At 35.4% G+C, this 14,827-nt stretch overlaps 3 protein-coding genes across 6 annotated transcripts; 1 reads left to right on the top strand and 2 right to left on the bottom strand.

Moving 5' to 3' along the window:
• The first annotated feature begins 10 nt into the window (after positions 1-10).
• LOC112326495 (ATP-dependent kinase-like protein notR') lies at positions 11-3,438 on the top strand. Of its 4 annotated transcripts, none has more exons than XR_008058427.1 (6): positions 11-451; positions 593-887; positions 998-1,060; positions 1,176-1,320; positions 2,135-2,864; positions 3,092-3,438. XR_008058427.1 is itself a non-coding variant. In XM_052450220.1 (6 exons), the coding sequence occupies exons 2-6, from the start codon at positions 863-865 to the stop codon at positions 3,098-3,100; spliced, it is 387 nt and encodes a 128-aa protein (XP_052306180.1). In that variant the 5' UTR covers positions 314-451; positions 593-862; the 3' UTR covers positions 3,101-3,438. The 4 variants fall into 4 exon arrangements, 1 of the variants encoding a protein (XP_052306180.1); XR_008058426.1 differs by having other exon boundaries at positions 17-451; positions 2,135-3,285; positions 3,412-3,438; XM_052450220.1 differs by having other exon boundaries at positions 314-451; positions 998-1,072; positions 1,177-1,264; positions 2,135-2,324.
• Positions 3,439-3,515: 77 nt separating this feature from the next.
• LOC7479997 (photosystem II reaction center W protein, chloroplastic) lies at positions 3,516-4,459 on the bottom strand. The gene is made up of 2 exons (XM_002300765.4): positions 4,223-4,459; positions 3,516-3,953 (listed from the first exon to the last, which is right to left on the bottom strand). Exons 1-2 carry the CDS (start codon positions 4,317-4,319, stop codon positions 3,646-3,648), a joined length of 405 nt encoding a protein of 134 aa, XP_002300801.3. The 5' UTR covers positions 4,320-4,459; the 3' UTR covers positions 3,516-3,645.
• Positions 4,460-11,447: 6,988 nt separating this feature from the next.
• LOC18096140 (uncharacterized) lies at positions 11,448-12,631 on the bottom strand. The gene is made up of 3 exons (XM_052450878.1): positions 12,247-12,631; positions 11,993-12,027; positions 11,448-11,657 (listed from the first exon to the last, which is right to left on the bottom strand). Exons 1-3 carry the CDS (start codon positions 12,332-12,334, stop codon positions 11,448-11,450), a joined length of 333 nt encoding a protein of 110 aa, XP_052306838.1. The 5' UTR covers positions 12,335-12,631.
• Positions 12,632-14,827: the final 2,196 nt, after the last annotated feature.

The raw sequence follows: 14,827 nt of genomic DNA, 5'->3' as shown, positions 1-14,827 counted from the left end.
ACCGCTCGTGTTCTTTCTTATTATCGGCGGGACAGAGCAGCAGGAACATTGAGAAACCAGAGTAGTTTTCTTCACTCTATACTCCAATATTATCAATCATCCGTGTTCAGTTTTGCGACATGTGGCAGTTATTGAGGTCTCTTCATTATCGACAACCTCGACCAGCTATCCGTGTTCCTCGACAGGTCTCTCACTTTGTCTCCTCCTTGTTGCAATCATGAAAAAAGAGCTGCTGATCCGTTTCTTTTCAGAATCGGTCTTCCTGCGTTCGATTTCTATCTGCTCTCTACTTCTGTGATATATTTTATTGTTATTCTCTTCTGTGTTTTTTAACATTTTTGCTGAAAAGTTTAAAAAAATCATGATTTAATAATGTTAATTTGTATTTTTATTATCTGTGGTATCAGATTTTGGGCAGTCAAAAGAGAGAGATTCCTAATGTTGTGGCTGCGTATGTGTATTCATGGTCATGAAGCTAGTTTTTAATTGATATTGTGATTGAATTTTAAGTGAACAAACAATAAAATTTATTGTAAATTATTAGGAATGATTTATATTTATTTTTGCTTCTTTATCATTTGTACTTTTGTAGTTCCATGGATGGGTTCCGTCTATGTTGTTCCGAGCTTGATGCAATGGAGGCTAAGCTTGCTTCATGGTCGTTTGCTTTTGTTTTTGAAACTTTTTCAGATGTATCTCAGTGTCAGCTATCACTCTTGCATTATAGCTTACTGGGGAAGCCCATGCCAGAAGGGGAGTCGAGCTTGATTTTATTTTTTCACATCTAAACCCAGCATTCAAGTTTTGATTCTTTTGTGGGTGAATCAGCTTCATGGACATTTGCCCCAACCCTATTGCCTAGATGTCTGGAGAAGTTGAGGAAAGAGGTGAGTGACCATTGGTGTTGTGAACCTGGTTTAACGCATCCGGAAATGGTTAGTAGAGAATACCATATCTGGAAATGGTACGCGTTTCTGATTAATGATAAATTTTTCAGTGATCAGTTTATGCACCATCTTGGATCATGGTGTTGGAGATCCAGAAGAAGATGGATATCTTTGTGAGCCTTCAGATCGTATACTTTATTAACATGCACAATTTTTTTTCAGTGGAAGCTGTTTTTTTTAATGGAAGGTTAAACATGCCTATAAATCCTATTTTCATGCTCGTTGCAGGCATATAAAGTGGTCATAGCTGAAGGAAATTATATATTGTTGGAAGATGGGGCTTGGAAGGATGTGTCTTCAATGTTTGATGAGAAGTGGTACGTGTTATGTTCTTGCTAGGCCAGGACGTGTCTTCAATGTTTGATAAGAAATGGTAAGCGTTATGTTCTTGCTAGGCTATTTTCCTTCTCTTTTTTGTCGTGGAGCAGATATATATGCTGAGTATTCATGTCAGATTTTTTTCATAAGTGTTATTTTCCCTAGTTTTTATACGTCTGACAGGGCTGACATGTCGCAATAATGTTAAGAGCTGTATCATGCTTAAGGGCAACTTTACACTCTTAAGTTCTGCTTCCGAGAGCTTTTCTCACGTGGTTCAAATCAGTGTTTCAAAATCTGTTTTATGAATGTCCTCTCTTGGCATGAGACAGAATTTCAGGGTGACTTTGAACCTTGTATCTTTACATTGGATTATCCTCTCATGATGCTGTCCATGCCAGAATATGGAATCAAAAGTACAAGAAAATGAAGATTAAGTCTGGAAGTTAGATATATAACGATACACACTGTTGGGATGCAACATAGTCTTTAGATCACAATGTGTTGCAAACCTGCAGTCCAATTCAGTTAACATCATCTTGGGTTCGTGCTGCTGTTGGGATTAGTAATTGCTGTTTCCCTTGCTTTGCTAATTTATGAAACCATACGTGAGCAATTGGCACTTAATTCTTACAGGTCATACACTTAATGAAAACGTCCGATTACTAACCTTTTTCCACATCTTTTCAACTCCCCTTTCAACACACAAGATTTTCCTATAGGATAGAATTGTATAGACTGTTACGAGCAGATGATAACTTTAACTTGAATGTTTTGAGGTTGGGTGAATTGCTTGCACCATCTTGGAAATGTGCCCCATCTTCACAGCAAGCCACTTTTATCTCTTCTGTTTTTTTTTTTTTTTGAAGGTTTATTGATGTGGACATTGATACAGAAAGGCAGATAGTTTTAAAGAGACACATTTCAAAAGGCATGGGCTCATTTTCTGTTTTTACTGGTTACTGCTCCTACAGTTCTACTAGGGAAAGGAAAGAAAGTCTTGTGATTTTAATTCTATGTTGTCTAACAGGAAAGCCTCCAGATGTTTCAAAATGGCGGGTAAGCCTCACTTTGTTGTCATCTTCAAACTTGGTTTTTTTTCGGATTGCTGGTTTTTCTACATCAATCTTACTTTCTTGATTGTAAATGTAATGTGGAATTAAATTCATCTGCAGATAGTACAACGACCAGCGTAATGCAGATTTAGTAATCAGGTCTATCAATTTCTAGAATTGATATGATGAACTAATGGAGAAAGAGAAAAGAGATCGTATTAACTTAATGGAAACTGAAAAAATTAATAAATAAATGAAGGATATGGCTTCTTCTTTTTTCTCCTTGCTTCTAACATTTTCATTCATGTGTTGATTTGTTACTTCAAGATTCAGACTAACCAAGTTATTCAAAATGCAGTTTCTATAGAAGCAAGTTAATGCCTGGTTCCCTTTATAGTTTGTACAGAGAGAAGTCAATAGACTGTAAAACCTGATTCCTTTGGGCACCTAACACGGGAAATTGTGATCTGATTAATTGATTTGTGGCACAAAGTCGGAAACTACTTTAGTTGCTTGTTAAGCATAATAGCATCTCACTGACCAGGTAAATAATTGCTGTACAAAGAGATGCCTTGATTGTTTTACAGATAATGTGTTGCAAAATGTTTCTCGAGATAGTTGCTTATGACCTTTATGTGCTGCTCTCTTCTTTGTTCTTAAAATTCTAAGTGGTTTGACTGTTGAATTTCTGGGGACAAACTGCAGCCTCTGTTAACGGTAAATGGAATTATTCTATATTCTAAATATGTGAAATATATTGCTCACCCTTAGGCTGCATAATGTTGCCTGAGACAAGTCGGAACATGGTCTGGAGGCTGCATGACATGTTTGCTTGAATGCATTGGAAAGGCCATTCATATCCCCCACGAAGTCGGGCTAATTTCTCCTCCAAGAACAAAAGACGATGGCAGATTGGTGTCCAGATTTCCAAACAACAAAAGCCGAAGATTAGGTGTGGTTTACGGGTAATTTGATTATTTATTTGTTTATTTTCTTAGGGTATCATATTATTTGGATGTGAAAGGAGTATGCTCCCATAGTACCTTTTTGTATCTTGAAACATTCTTCACCGTTATCAGCTTGATGTGCAGTTTCATGGCTACCCTGTTCGTCACTAATCCTAGCTGCACTCTTTACTCTTTTCTATCCATCAAACAAAAGCAACTTATGAGAGTCAAACAAGAGAGAAGAGGAGTTGGGAAGCAAGACAATACATAAATTGCACAGATAAATTTAAGAAAGTTTTGCTACAAGGTAGGGGAAAAAAAAGCCAAATTCTTTGCAAGATTTTTACATTCCTTGTCAACACTGAAATGAGTTTGGCTTTAGAGGGACATTCCTGAGTCCTCATCCTCGTCGAGGGAGGATGTGTAGACAAAGTAGAGAGACCAGATGAAAGCAAACACACCCAACAGGATCCAAACAAGAAGGTTGTTGCTCAAACCAAAGGGAAGTCCTGTTCCTTCGGTGGACATTCTCTCATCCACCAGGGCCAAGGCTGGACTTGATATGGTTGCAGCACACACAGCTGCCATCAATGATGCACTCATTCCCTTGCTTTTTTCCTCCTCCACAGTAGGCTTTCCCTCCATGGAGCAGCTCACTTTTCCCTTCTTTGCTATTGCGGGCAAGCCTGGATCCATTAATGAAGTTGAATAAAGCAGGATACTGAACAGAATAGAATGCCCAGTCAAATGACGATAACTCTGATCAAGTCAACATATTCTTCACCCTATCCACTTATTACAGTCATTAGATCCATGTTTTTTTGTTGAGAAAGATGCAGTATCTACTTTGATAAGAAGAGCTCGACAATGTAATGAGAAATTACTGAAAACAAGATACAAATGACAATAATTTCATTCCACGATTAGATTCATGATAGGAAGCTGATGGTCTTACCAAGAACATGTGAGGAAGAGACTCCTACAGACGGCCTGTGTGCAAGGGCTGCACGAACGATTGATGATGTAGCGGTACTAGCAGTGATGGTGGCCATATTTCTTCAATTTGGAAGAAACTCGCTCCACGGCTGAGTGCAACTACAAAGGATACCAAAGAAGAAGAAGCGAAGGGTACCGCAAGATTTTACAAATTAATAATTATGTATCCAAATAAAGTGTGTACAGCGCACCACATAACATGGATAGGTAGGCAGCCCCGCATTTGATATCCGCTATCCGTAGGAGTCCAACCACCTTCTTCCACGTGCGACATAATCCAATTATGAGGCCAAGTAATTATAAAGCAGCGAGTCAGTGACATAGAGCCGCATCTTTCCATAGCTGAGATCATCGAACCGGCTTCAAGTTCCATTCGTTATTGCCGGTAAAAACTGTGGGACTCACTTTTGGCTGGTAGGGACGTGATTCAATCACGGTGATTGATGTCGAGATACATGGGGGCATTTTCTGATGTGAAGTAGAAAAAAACTAGTTTATATGTCAAGTGTCATAACCTGCTTTCAGTTATTCCTGGATATTGCACTGTTTTAAGTAAGGATGGTCATAGTTGATACGTTTGGTCCAGTAACTCTTGTACCTCCCAAATTCGCAATACCAATTTCCAGCCATGGTTTCATGACTCCATCATAGCGTAATACCGCTGCCTGCGCAATCTCGTCCTGTCCAACACCCCCCTGATAGCCGAGACCAAGTTTATGCCATCAGACCAGGGAACTCCCAGTCTTACCAACTGAGCTACCCATGAGAGGTTAATACATGCTAATGCTCGTAAATGATCTATATATGTGACATTAAGAGCACATTAATCAAAACATGGAAAAATCGAGAGTGGAGTGAGTATCTTATGAAGATGAACATTGCTAAATCAGCAAACATGTTTTCCAGAACAGCAGAGATAACATAAATCCAGAAAGCATGTCAGCGTGGTGAAAGCACAAGCAAATGTGAACAAGCGACGTTCACATACCAGTTGCAAGTATTTATTGTAGAGAGCTGTTAAATTATGTCTCTTCCACTCTTGCAGATCAAACAAATTCATTCCAAATGCCCATGTGCATGTCTTGACATCAAACCTCTTAATCACAAATGGATCCGAGAAATTGATGAACATATCCATCCGGCGAAATGAAGCTTCACCTTCACGGCAAGTGTCCACTGCTCCAATTACTTTTTTATTCATATTAAGACTCCCAAGATCAGCTAGATCCTTTTGCACTACCATATCATGGTCAAATAGCAAAATCTTATTCAGCTGTGGGAAACATCTGGTAGATAGAAACGAAGATGGTTCAGAGCAGAATTATCAGTCACAGTTTTGAAAAACAATTTTTCTGGCTCCTGTCAGAAGTCAAAGCAATAAAAAACATCAGCTTTGTTGCACACCTCAACTCAAAGTTAGCCATGGCACAATATTCAATTTGAAAAGCTTTTTCCGCGGGTATCTAAGCCAATAATCACTTGCACGGAGAATGACATCAGTACCAGATTCCTGCCATAGTTAATGATTTCTGATGGTACAAGGCCAAGAATAAGACTGGCATATTCCAAAAAAGTAGTAGAAAGGCTACAACTAGAGAGTCACATAAAGCAAGAAAAATAGAAGCAGGAAATAGAACATTAAGATGTTGATTTTCACAGCTAGCTTCTTGAACCATATAGAAATTTCACCCAATTTCAAGCGTACTCCACAATAAAAAAAGGGAAGAAAGCATGTTGTTACAAAGTCAGCTTATGTGTTCCATGGCAATGCAATGCTATTGCATCTTTTAGGAGTTTTTTTTTCACAAACCTCCAAGGTCTGCCACTTAGGTTCGCCTCGCTTAACTTTCTTTTCCCTTTCAATAAAATTTTCTCGACGGCGCAATGATCACATGATTTGCTAGGACATACAAAAAATATTGTTTCGACTTGGACAGGTTGTATAATATTCTGGCAAATATGATACTAGTGTGATTGCAGGCACAAATTTTTTCTCTCTTGGAAAGAGAAAAGGTGTCAGTCTTGAGACTCTTAACATAGGAACCACTAATGGGAGCCAGTCCACTTGCTGGAGATGATTTAATTGCCGCTTATATTTATTCCAAATAACTTTTTCTCTGTAACTACGCAAGTTATAACAGCCTCATCAGAAGCCTGAAGTGAAATCTGTATACACAAGCTAAAAAACAATTAAAAAAGGCAGATGCAGTTTACCATGGCAGAGGACACAGTAGAATTGACAACCACTGCACAGGACAGAACATTGCCAGTGAAAACAGCATAGTGATAGAGATCTGGATCCTGCACTCTTTGTTGGTTAGGGAGCTGTCTTTCCTCAGCTGGCAAGGCAAAATATTCAGCAGTCAACCGCATAGAAAGGCAGTGTAGGCCTTTCGGTGTAGTCCTTCCTGCAATCTGAACAAGATATGTTGCTTGATTCTTCTGTGCTCGAACCTCTTCTTCAGCATTGTAAGTCATGGCGCGGAGCTTCGAAGCCATGACAGAGCAGTCCGGGAAAACACGACTGACTTTTGACAACATAACCTCCAAGGATCTCATTTTCTGAAGTGCACTGTAAATGTATTAATGTTCGGATTTTAAACCTATTCAGTTCTTATCCAACACACACACACACACATATCATTTAATTTCTACAATATGTACAAGCAATCATCAGATTTTATTTGCTGAACCACATTCTAGAATTCCTTGTTAACTTTAAATTAACGCCCTGCATACTGAAAAAATCAACATCAAAATACAAAGTATAACGATGATGTGATACCTCGATAAATCTGAGTCCTTGTTGGATGAACTAACAGCTCCTTCTGATTATTTTATTCGGGGTCTCAACCAAGGTTGTCAATACCGTTTCGGCAGGTATTTTGTTTTTTCAATTGGAACGGAATGTTTTGATTTCAGAGCGTTTCGGCGTGCCGTTTCGGGATTGTACTGTTCATCTATATATATATTCAAAATAAATTAATTATAAATTATACATTACAAAGTACAAACACAATGTCAAGCAAACATAATTTTAAAATTTAAAATACTTCTAAATAGTCAAGATTAAATAGAACTTTAACTTAAAGTCTTAAAGTAATTCAACTTAAACAAAATACCAAAATATTATGAAAGTAAAATGTTTTAACACAAAAGAAACATAAATCAAACATCATCTCCATCATTAACATAGAAATAAGGATCTTGATCTTGTGGTGGTATGTAGGGAAAGTCATCAACTAGACATTCCAATAGTTGATCATTTCCACCAAGCTCATTCTCTTCATCAAAACATGTCTCTTCATCCTCTAAAGTCAAAGTAGACAAAGGTGCTTCTATAGTCTCCCAACTTATATCATCTCCATTAAGAAGGCTAGGTTCTTCACAAATCCATTCATTCAATAGATCAATATTATCGAGGCTAATGGGATCTAAAGCATCCATTGTTTTGCTCAAATTCCTACAAAAAACAACATGAATATAAATCACATATATATTAGTGATAAATTTAATTTTAAATAATTAATATCATTGTTAATGAAAATAGTAATAATCATTTTCAATATTATTATTAATATGATAGTATCAATATTGTACCTCTGTTAAATCCTCAAATTATAACGAACAAATACTAGATCACTCAATCTCTTGTGCTCTAGCCTATTGCGCCTTTTAGAATGAATGAATTCAAATATACTCCAATTTCTTTCACACTCAGTTGCACTACAACATTGACTAAGAATTCGAATTGCAAACTTTTGAAGTTCTTGAGTATCATTGCCAAATTGCTCCCACCATGCAACTAGATAAGACAAAAGTTTAATAAATCAGATATTATAAATACAAAACAATATTATATTTAAAAAACAAAATGTTATTACCTAGATTTAACTTTTCTCTTTGACGAATAGCTAGGGGCATGCCAAAATCACCAGTTGCTTTCTTATACTCCTCAAGTTGGCCACTAATTACATCTTGAGTGTCACAATCAGGGACCAATCTAGTAATTGTGCTAAGCAAACCTCGAGTAACCTCTTTTTGTTTTGAAAAAGAAGGCCTAAAATAGATTCCAGGATTAAAAAAACAACCTGCTGCATGTAATGGACTATAAAGTTGCTTATCCCATCTAGCATCAATTACTTGAATATATGGTTCATACTGAGATACTCTATTTTTCAACCTTGTCTTGATGGCTTCTTTTGCTTTATCCATTGCCTCATATAAATAACCCATTGATGGTTTTTCTTCACTATCTGCTAACCGAAGAACTCGCACTAAAGGCTCACTAACTTTGACTATATGTTCACATCGAGGCCAAAAGTCTTTGTCTTGTAAAATTATGGCAGTTATTTCCTTTCCAACTTTACTTTTACCATGACTTGATTCTACCCATTTCATGCAAGTAAACATTTGTCGAAGCTCTTTCTTAAACTTAAGTAAACATTGGATGCTTAAAAAATGGGTAGCAAACCTTGTAATGCCAGGACGACATAGATCATTTCCATTAGTAAAGTTTTTCCTCATCAAAGCTAAAACCTATGCATGATTATATATAAATTTGGTTATGTTTCTTGCCTTCTTAATGGTTTCATCAATCATCGGAAAATATCTTGGATCAGAAATATTTTCTAACATCAAATCAATGCAATGGGCAGCACAAAGAGACCAAAAGAAAGTGTCATACCTTTGTTGTAAAGCCTTCCCAGTAGCCTTGAATGCAGCCTCATTATCACTAACAAATTGGACAATATTTTCTTGCCCCACTTCTTTGACAACTTCATCAAACATTTCAAGCAATGTCTTTTTATCTTTTCGAAGACCCGAAGTGTCAACTGACTTCAAGAATATGGTACCTCTTGGAGAATAAGCAAGAAAATTCACAATTGGTACATTCCTTCTATTTGACCACCCATCTGTCATAATGGAGCATCCATAAAGTTTCCAATCAGCCTTGATTTCAAAGAGGTATTCATGGACATCATGAACTACATCTTTCAAAAGTGGTCCCCTTAAATCATGATATGATGGTCCTTTAAAACCAGGTCCCATTGATGTTATGACGTCTATCATTGGTTGATAATAATATGATTTAGCACCATTAAATGGTACATTAACATCATACCACCATCTTGCCATGACCTTCCTTGCATTATGTTCCTTCTCTTTAGAAGCCATTGCACTTTTAATGCTAGGTTGTGAACTTGGGGTAGTTCGTGGAACGAATGAAGTCATCTTTTTTCTATTTGCACTTGTGCCTTGCATTGTCAATCTCTTATTTGCTTTTGAACCGATATCACTTAAAGTAGGATTTGCACTACCACCCTCTTCGACTTCATCATTGGAAAGTGATTGAAAATTTCCAATATCAATTCTAAGTCTCTTTCTTTTATCTTTCTCCATTGTTAAGTCCTCTATCAACTGCTTCATTTGCCATTTCACATCTGGAGGAACCTTTTTACAAGCTTCAACTTGGCCCTTAATACCAGCAAGGTGATACTTCAGACAAGTAATACCACCACCATTGATCCTTTTGCTACAATGAACACATATACTTGAGTTCTTTGCACCAACAACCACTTGCCCATGAGCCCATACTGGATCATCTGATCTTACTGGAGCTGAAGCCATAGAAGAAGCACCACTTGATGAGTTTTCAGCCATGTAATTTGATCTGAAAAAAAATAAAACATAATTAATTTCAGCTATTACAGTTGGCTTCACAGTTCACAGTTCACACTTTAAATTTATTATTTGATACATTCGATTTCATATAATAAATATGTATCCTTCCTTATAATTAATTATGGTTTGGTACATTTGGTTTCACAATTAGAATTTATGGTTGGATATTACAATTCTAAAAAAAACTATATAATCCGGTTATGGTCAAGTTACTTATATTTTACACATATACATATAATAATTACATAGAAATTAATACAACATAGTAGCAAACATATATATACTTTCGGTTTCATATAATAATTATGTATCCTTCCTTATAATTAATCCGGTCATTGTCAATCAAGTTACTTATATTATTAACTACCAGACTTAGCAACCTAGCAATTAATCCGGTTATTTTGTTCTTTGTTTTTTGAATTCTAATCTTGACGTATGCAGTATAATTTATTCCTTTAAATGTAATATTCTTATCTAGGCTTAGCTCTATTTAACTTTAATCTTGATGTATGCAGATTGCGGTATAAATAAAACAGATCATTAACTCTATTTTATCAATTTCATTTACTTAAAGAGCTGTGAGTTGATTTGTATACGCTTGTGCACAGATCATCATCAAACATCAAAGCAACATTCAATTTCAGATAAAGCTTCAAATTTCAAACTAGCTAGCCAAGCCCCGTGAAGCAATAAAATGATAAATACAATACAAAGTTACAAACCCAACAGTAAGATTATATACAAAGAAAAAGATTGCATGCGTTTTCCATTTCAGAATATTAAATTAGATACAAAGAAAGACCAAATTAAATACAAAATTTATGAGAAAGGCATTTGGTATTAACGTTCCAGCAGTGTAATAGAACTGAGTTCATGCGTTTTTCATTTCCCATTTGAACTTAAAGAGAGAAAAAAGATTGCACCTTAGCTCTGCAGAGACAATTATTCGAGAAGGAGCGAATGGCCACAATTAGTCCGGTATGAGTCTTCTGGTTCTGTGTGATATAATCTTTACGGAGAGGTTAAGAATTCTCCGAAATTCATTGATAATTCTTTGCCAGGTTCCAGGGGGGCTCCTTCTCTTTTTTGTCGATCGAGCGGCTTCGGTTGGGAAGTCAGGTTGCAGGAGCAGCAGTGCAGTATGCAAGAGCAAGACAGCAACAGAGAAGAAGGAAGATTGGAGGGGGAGTTCGTGAAAGACAAGATGCCGATTGTAATTGTTTTGGTTGAGAATTTGAGAGTTGAGTCTGCGAGGAAGAGAAATTAGAGATTTGGTTTTTAGTTTAGTTAGACTTCAGAGAAAAAGAGCATTTATACGTGGGTTGGTGGGTGTACTGTGTAGTTAATGAAAATGAACCGGGTTCAGTTTTGAGTCTTTGACTTTGAGTTGACTCGGTGGCTTTAACCCGAAACGGAACACATTGAATCCGGCCGGAACGTTCCGGCCGGAATTTGACCGGAAAATCCGGATCAGGCCGAGATTTTAAGCGAGGTGAAAATTATTCCGTTTTGTTTCGTTTTTTGAACTGGTACGAGATGTTCCGGGCATTCCGGCCGAAACGGAACGGAATTGACAACTCTGGTCTCAACTCTTTTACTAAGCGATAGTTACTGCCTGGTGGCCACATGCTCAAGTATGTCTTCCCTCTAAACACATAATCTTTCATCTGCTTTACCTTCTTATCTGTGGATCTCTGAATTGGATACCCCTGCAGTCAAAACCAGAACATTTGATAGACATTTAGAACAGCCGACCATGCTTGTATCTAACTTAGGAGCCATTTGTTTTTGTGGTGCGGCTGACTTTACAAAAAAAAAAATGATTGTTTTTTTAAATTAATTTTTTTGTAAATATAAATTTTAAAAAATAAAAAAATATTATTTTAATGTATTTCCAAACAAAAACTACTTTAAAAAACAATCACTCTCACATTATCAAACATCACTTTATTTTACAAAAAATCTGCATCACAAGCATAAAGAATTTTCTTAGCAACCAAACAGAATGAAAACTGAAAATCAAGTTAAAGGCGAAACTTCTTACCAAATTTGACAAATCCGAAATCAATTCTTCCCGCCCTGCCACAACAAATCCACAAAAAAAGAAGAAAAAAAGTCAATCAAATCACCAATTATAGCAACATCAAAACCATGATTCTACTAATGTAGAAATCTTCAGTGAAACTAACAAGAGATTCAATGATAAGTAAATTTTTATCCTCAGTAAAATTCCATTTCCTTATCAACGTGTTTTGAATGTTTAACAAACAGAAACAGAAAAGTGAAAAAAAAAATTACCTACAGAAACGATAAGGATGGGAGCCAGCACAGTTAAATAGAGCACAGAGAGTGTCAAAATCCAGTGCCACCGTCGGAATTTTTTCATTTTATATTAAAAAAAAAAAAAAACAAATCCTCACTATTTTTAGGTTTTATTAAATTGAAATCAATCATTCTCCAAAAGGCACATTTCACAGACTCATCAAATCAGCACAAATTCGATTCTTCAATAGCAAGCAATGAAAAAAAAGCTAGGGTTTCAGGCTTTCCTTTTACGGTGTTATGTGTTTTTCACTGAGATAGAGAGGGGGAGGAAAAGGGAGGGAGTTTTAAAGAGCTTGAAGTTTCAAGCTTGCCTCACTGTGAGGGCGTGGGTTCGTTCTATTTGTTTCTTTTTTTTTAATTATTCGGACAATTTTCGAGACGCGGAAATGACGATGGGAGACGGGTATGGTAGCCTAAGATGGGGTATACGAAGCTAATGATGAGGTCTAGGATGATTTGTCGTTGATTTCTGTGTTCGGGTCCAGATCTGATTCTTTGGGCCCTGTTGCCTGTTTTAAGGCGTGGAAGCATTTTTTAAAAATTTAAATGTGATTGATTTCAGGCAGTGAATCTCGTTTATATCATCGCTAATGGACAAAGCAATGATTGCTCCATTACAGTTAAAATCGAATTTGGAATCTTCTGGCCACGTGGCTGAAGATGGACTGCCTGATCTTTTTTTGGGGGGCTTTGTTATCTGTTAGTGTTGCTCTTAGTCCGGGAAGTTGCAATGATGCAGCAGACAAGTCTTGTTGTGTCCCCTTGGGTTTTTTTTTTAAAAATGAATAAATAAATATTTTTTTAATTAATTTTATTTTTTCCTGTGTTTTTTTTTCTTGTTCTGTATAATTATATTTTTCAGAATTTTTTATTTTTAAAAATAGTTTTTCTGTTTTGTTTTTTTCTATTTAATATTATAAGGGTTTTATAATTTTTCTATGTAAATGGTTATAATAGTTTTTGGCAAGTAAGACTAGCATTAATTAAAATTAAGCATTTTGAGTATTTTTTTTATAATTATGGTTTTATTGATTTTTGAGGATTTTGAGTTGTAATAAATCTCGTGATTTTTTTATTTTTATTTGCATCAGTTGATATCATAGTTTAACAATTCCTAATGGTTTTAATTGGGGGTCGTAGAAGATGTATACAAGAGCTTAACAATTTTTAATGGTTAGTTATTGTGTGTTGTTAAATAATCATGGTTAGAAGAAGTCGCAAAACAAGACATGCTTATGTAAAGAGGAAATGAAAAGGTTCTCTTCAAAGAAAAAACGTTCAAAAACTGATATGTTATTTCTGTTTGCATAAGTTGTTATTGAAAATCCTGATGTTAGGATCCCTGAAGAGACGCCTTGCTTAAAAATGTTGTATTAAGAACTCATGATGGGAAGACCTGTGCAAAGGTTTTCAGAACCCACAATAGGTTGTCTAACACAACAGAATGTTAATGGTGGATGATAGTTTCTGACTAAGTTTTGAATTCCATGACGAGTTCCCTCAATTCCGGGAAAACTGGTGAATGAATTTGTTTTTTTAGAAAATAAATATTTTTCTTACCTAATTTAATTTTTTTAATTTTCCATTCTATATTATTATACTTTTTTTTTTAATCTTTTTTCTATTTGAAAAAAAAAATAGTTTTTCTATTTTATTTTTCTTATATGGCATTACAAGGGTTTTATAGTTTTGTTATATAAAGAGTTGTAATAGTTTTTTGGAAAATGAGAGCATGATGAATAAAAATTAAATAATCTGAATATCTTTCTATAATTATAATGTTTTTAATATTTAAAAGTTTTTAACTTGTAATAAACTCTATTATTTTTTACTCGTGTCCATGTTATTTTCTCTCGAATTGGGATAGCAACGCATAAGGAATATTATGAACAAATTATTAAGTGAATTTTTTTTATGGTTTAGGTCATGATGGGATTCATTATGAAAGGATGGCTGAGTATATATATAAAAATGGTCAATAAAATCGGTTCTCTCTCTTTAAAAAAAAACATTATTTTCCATAATTATGATTATTGGCTGTTACCTGTTACTTTGTTTATTTTAAAATTAATGTCGTGTAAAATTAGGATATTTTATTTTAGAATTTCCTAATTTTGCAACAATTAAGAAATAAAAATTCCTAACTTGCTTTTTATCATTTGTCTGTATATCCCTAGTAATTAACCATGGTAAGTCATGATTTTTTTTTAAAAAAATTGTCAATAAATAGTGACATGGATAATGATAACGCGTTTAGGTTTTGATACACTGACACAATGGTGGAGGAGTGAATCCAATACTAGTGAGAGTGACAGAAATACTAACTGTAATAATGATGATAATAGAGCAGTCACAATAACGAATATGGCAGTGGTTGTAAATAGTGAATGTTGCAGTGGCTGTAAAGTAATGATGGGGCGGTGACAACGATGGTAGAAGTGGAGGTTACGACGGCGGAATACATTAATAATGGTTTATATTGATGTGAATGAATCATTATTATTAAAATATTTTATCAAACTTTACAAATAAAAATATTTTTTAACAAATAAAT

Source organism: Populus trichocarpa, chromosome 2 (genome assembly GCF_000002775.5).
Source record: "Populus trichocarpa isolate Nisqually-1 chromosome 2, P.trichocarpa_v4.1, whole genome shotgun sequence".
Taxonomy (NCBI): Eukaryota; Viridiplantae; Streptophyta; class Magnoliopsida; order Malpighiales; family Salicaceae; genus Populus; species Populus trichocarpa.
The sequence above is the reverse complement of the archived record's forward strand: the minus strand, read 5'-3'. Positions and strand labels throughout refer to the sequence as shown.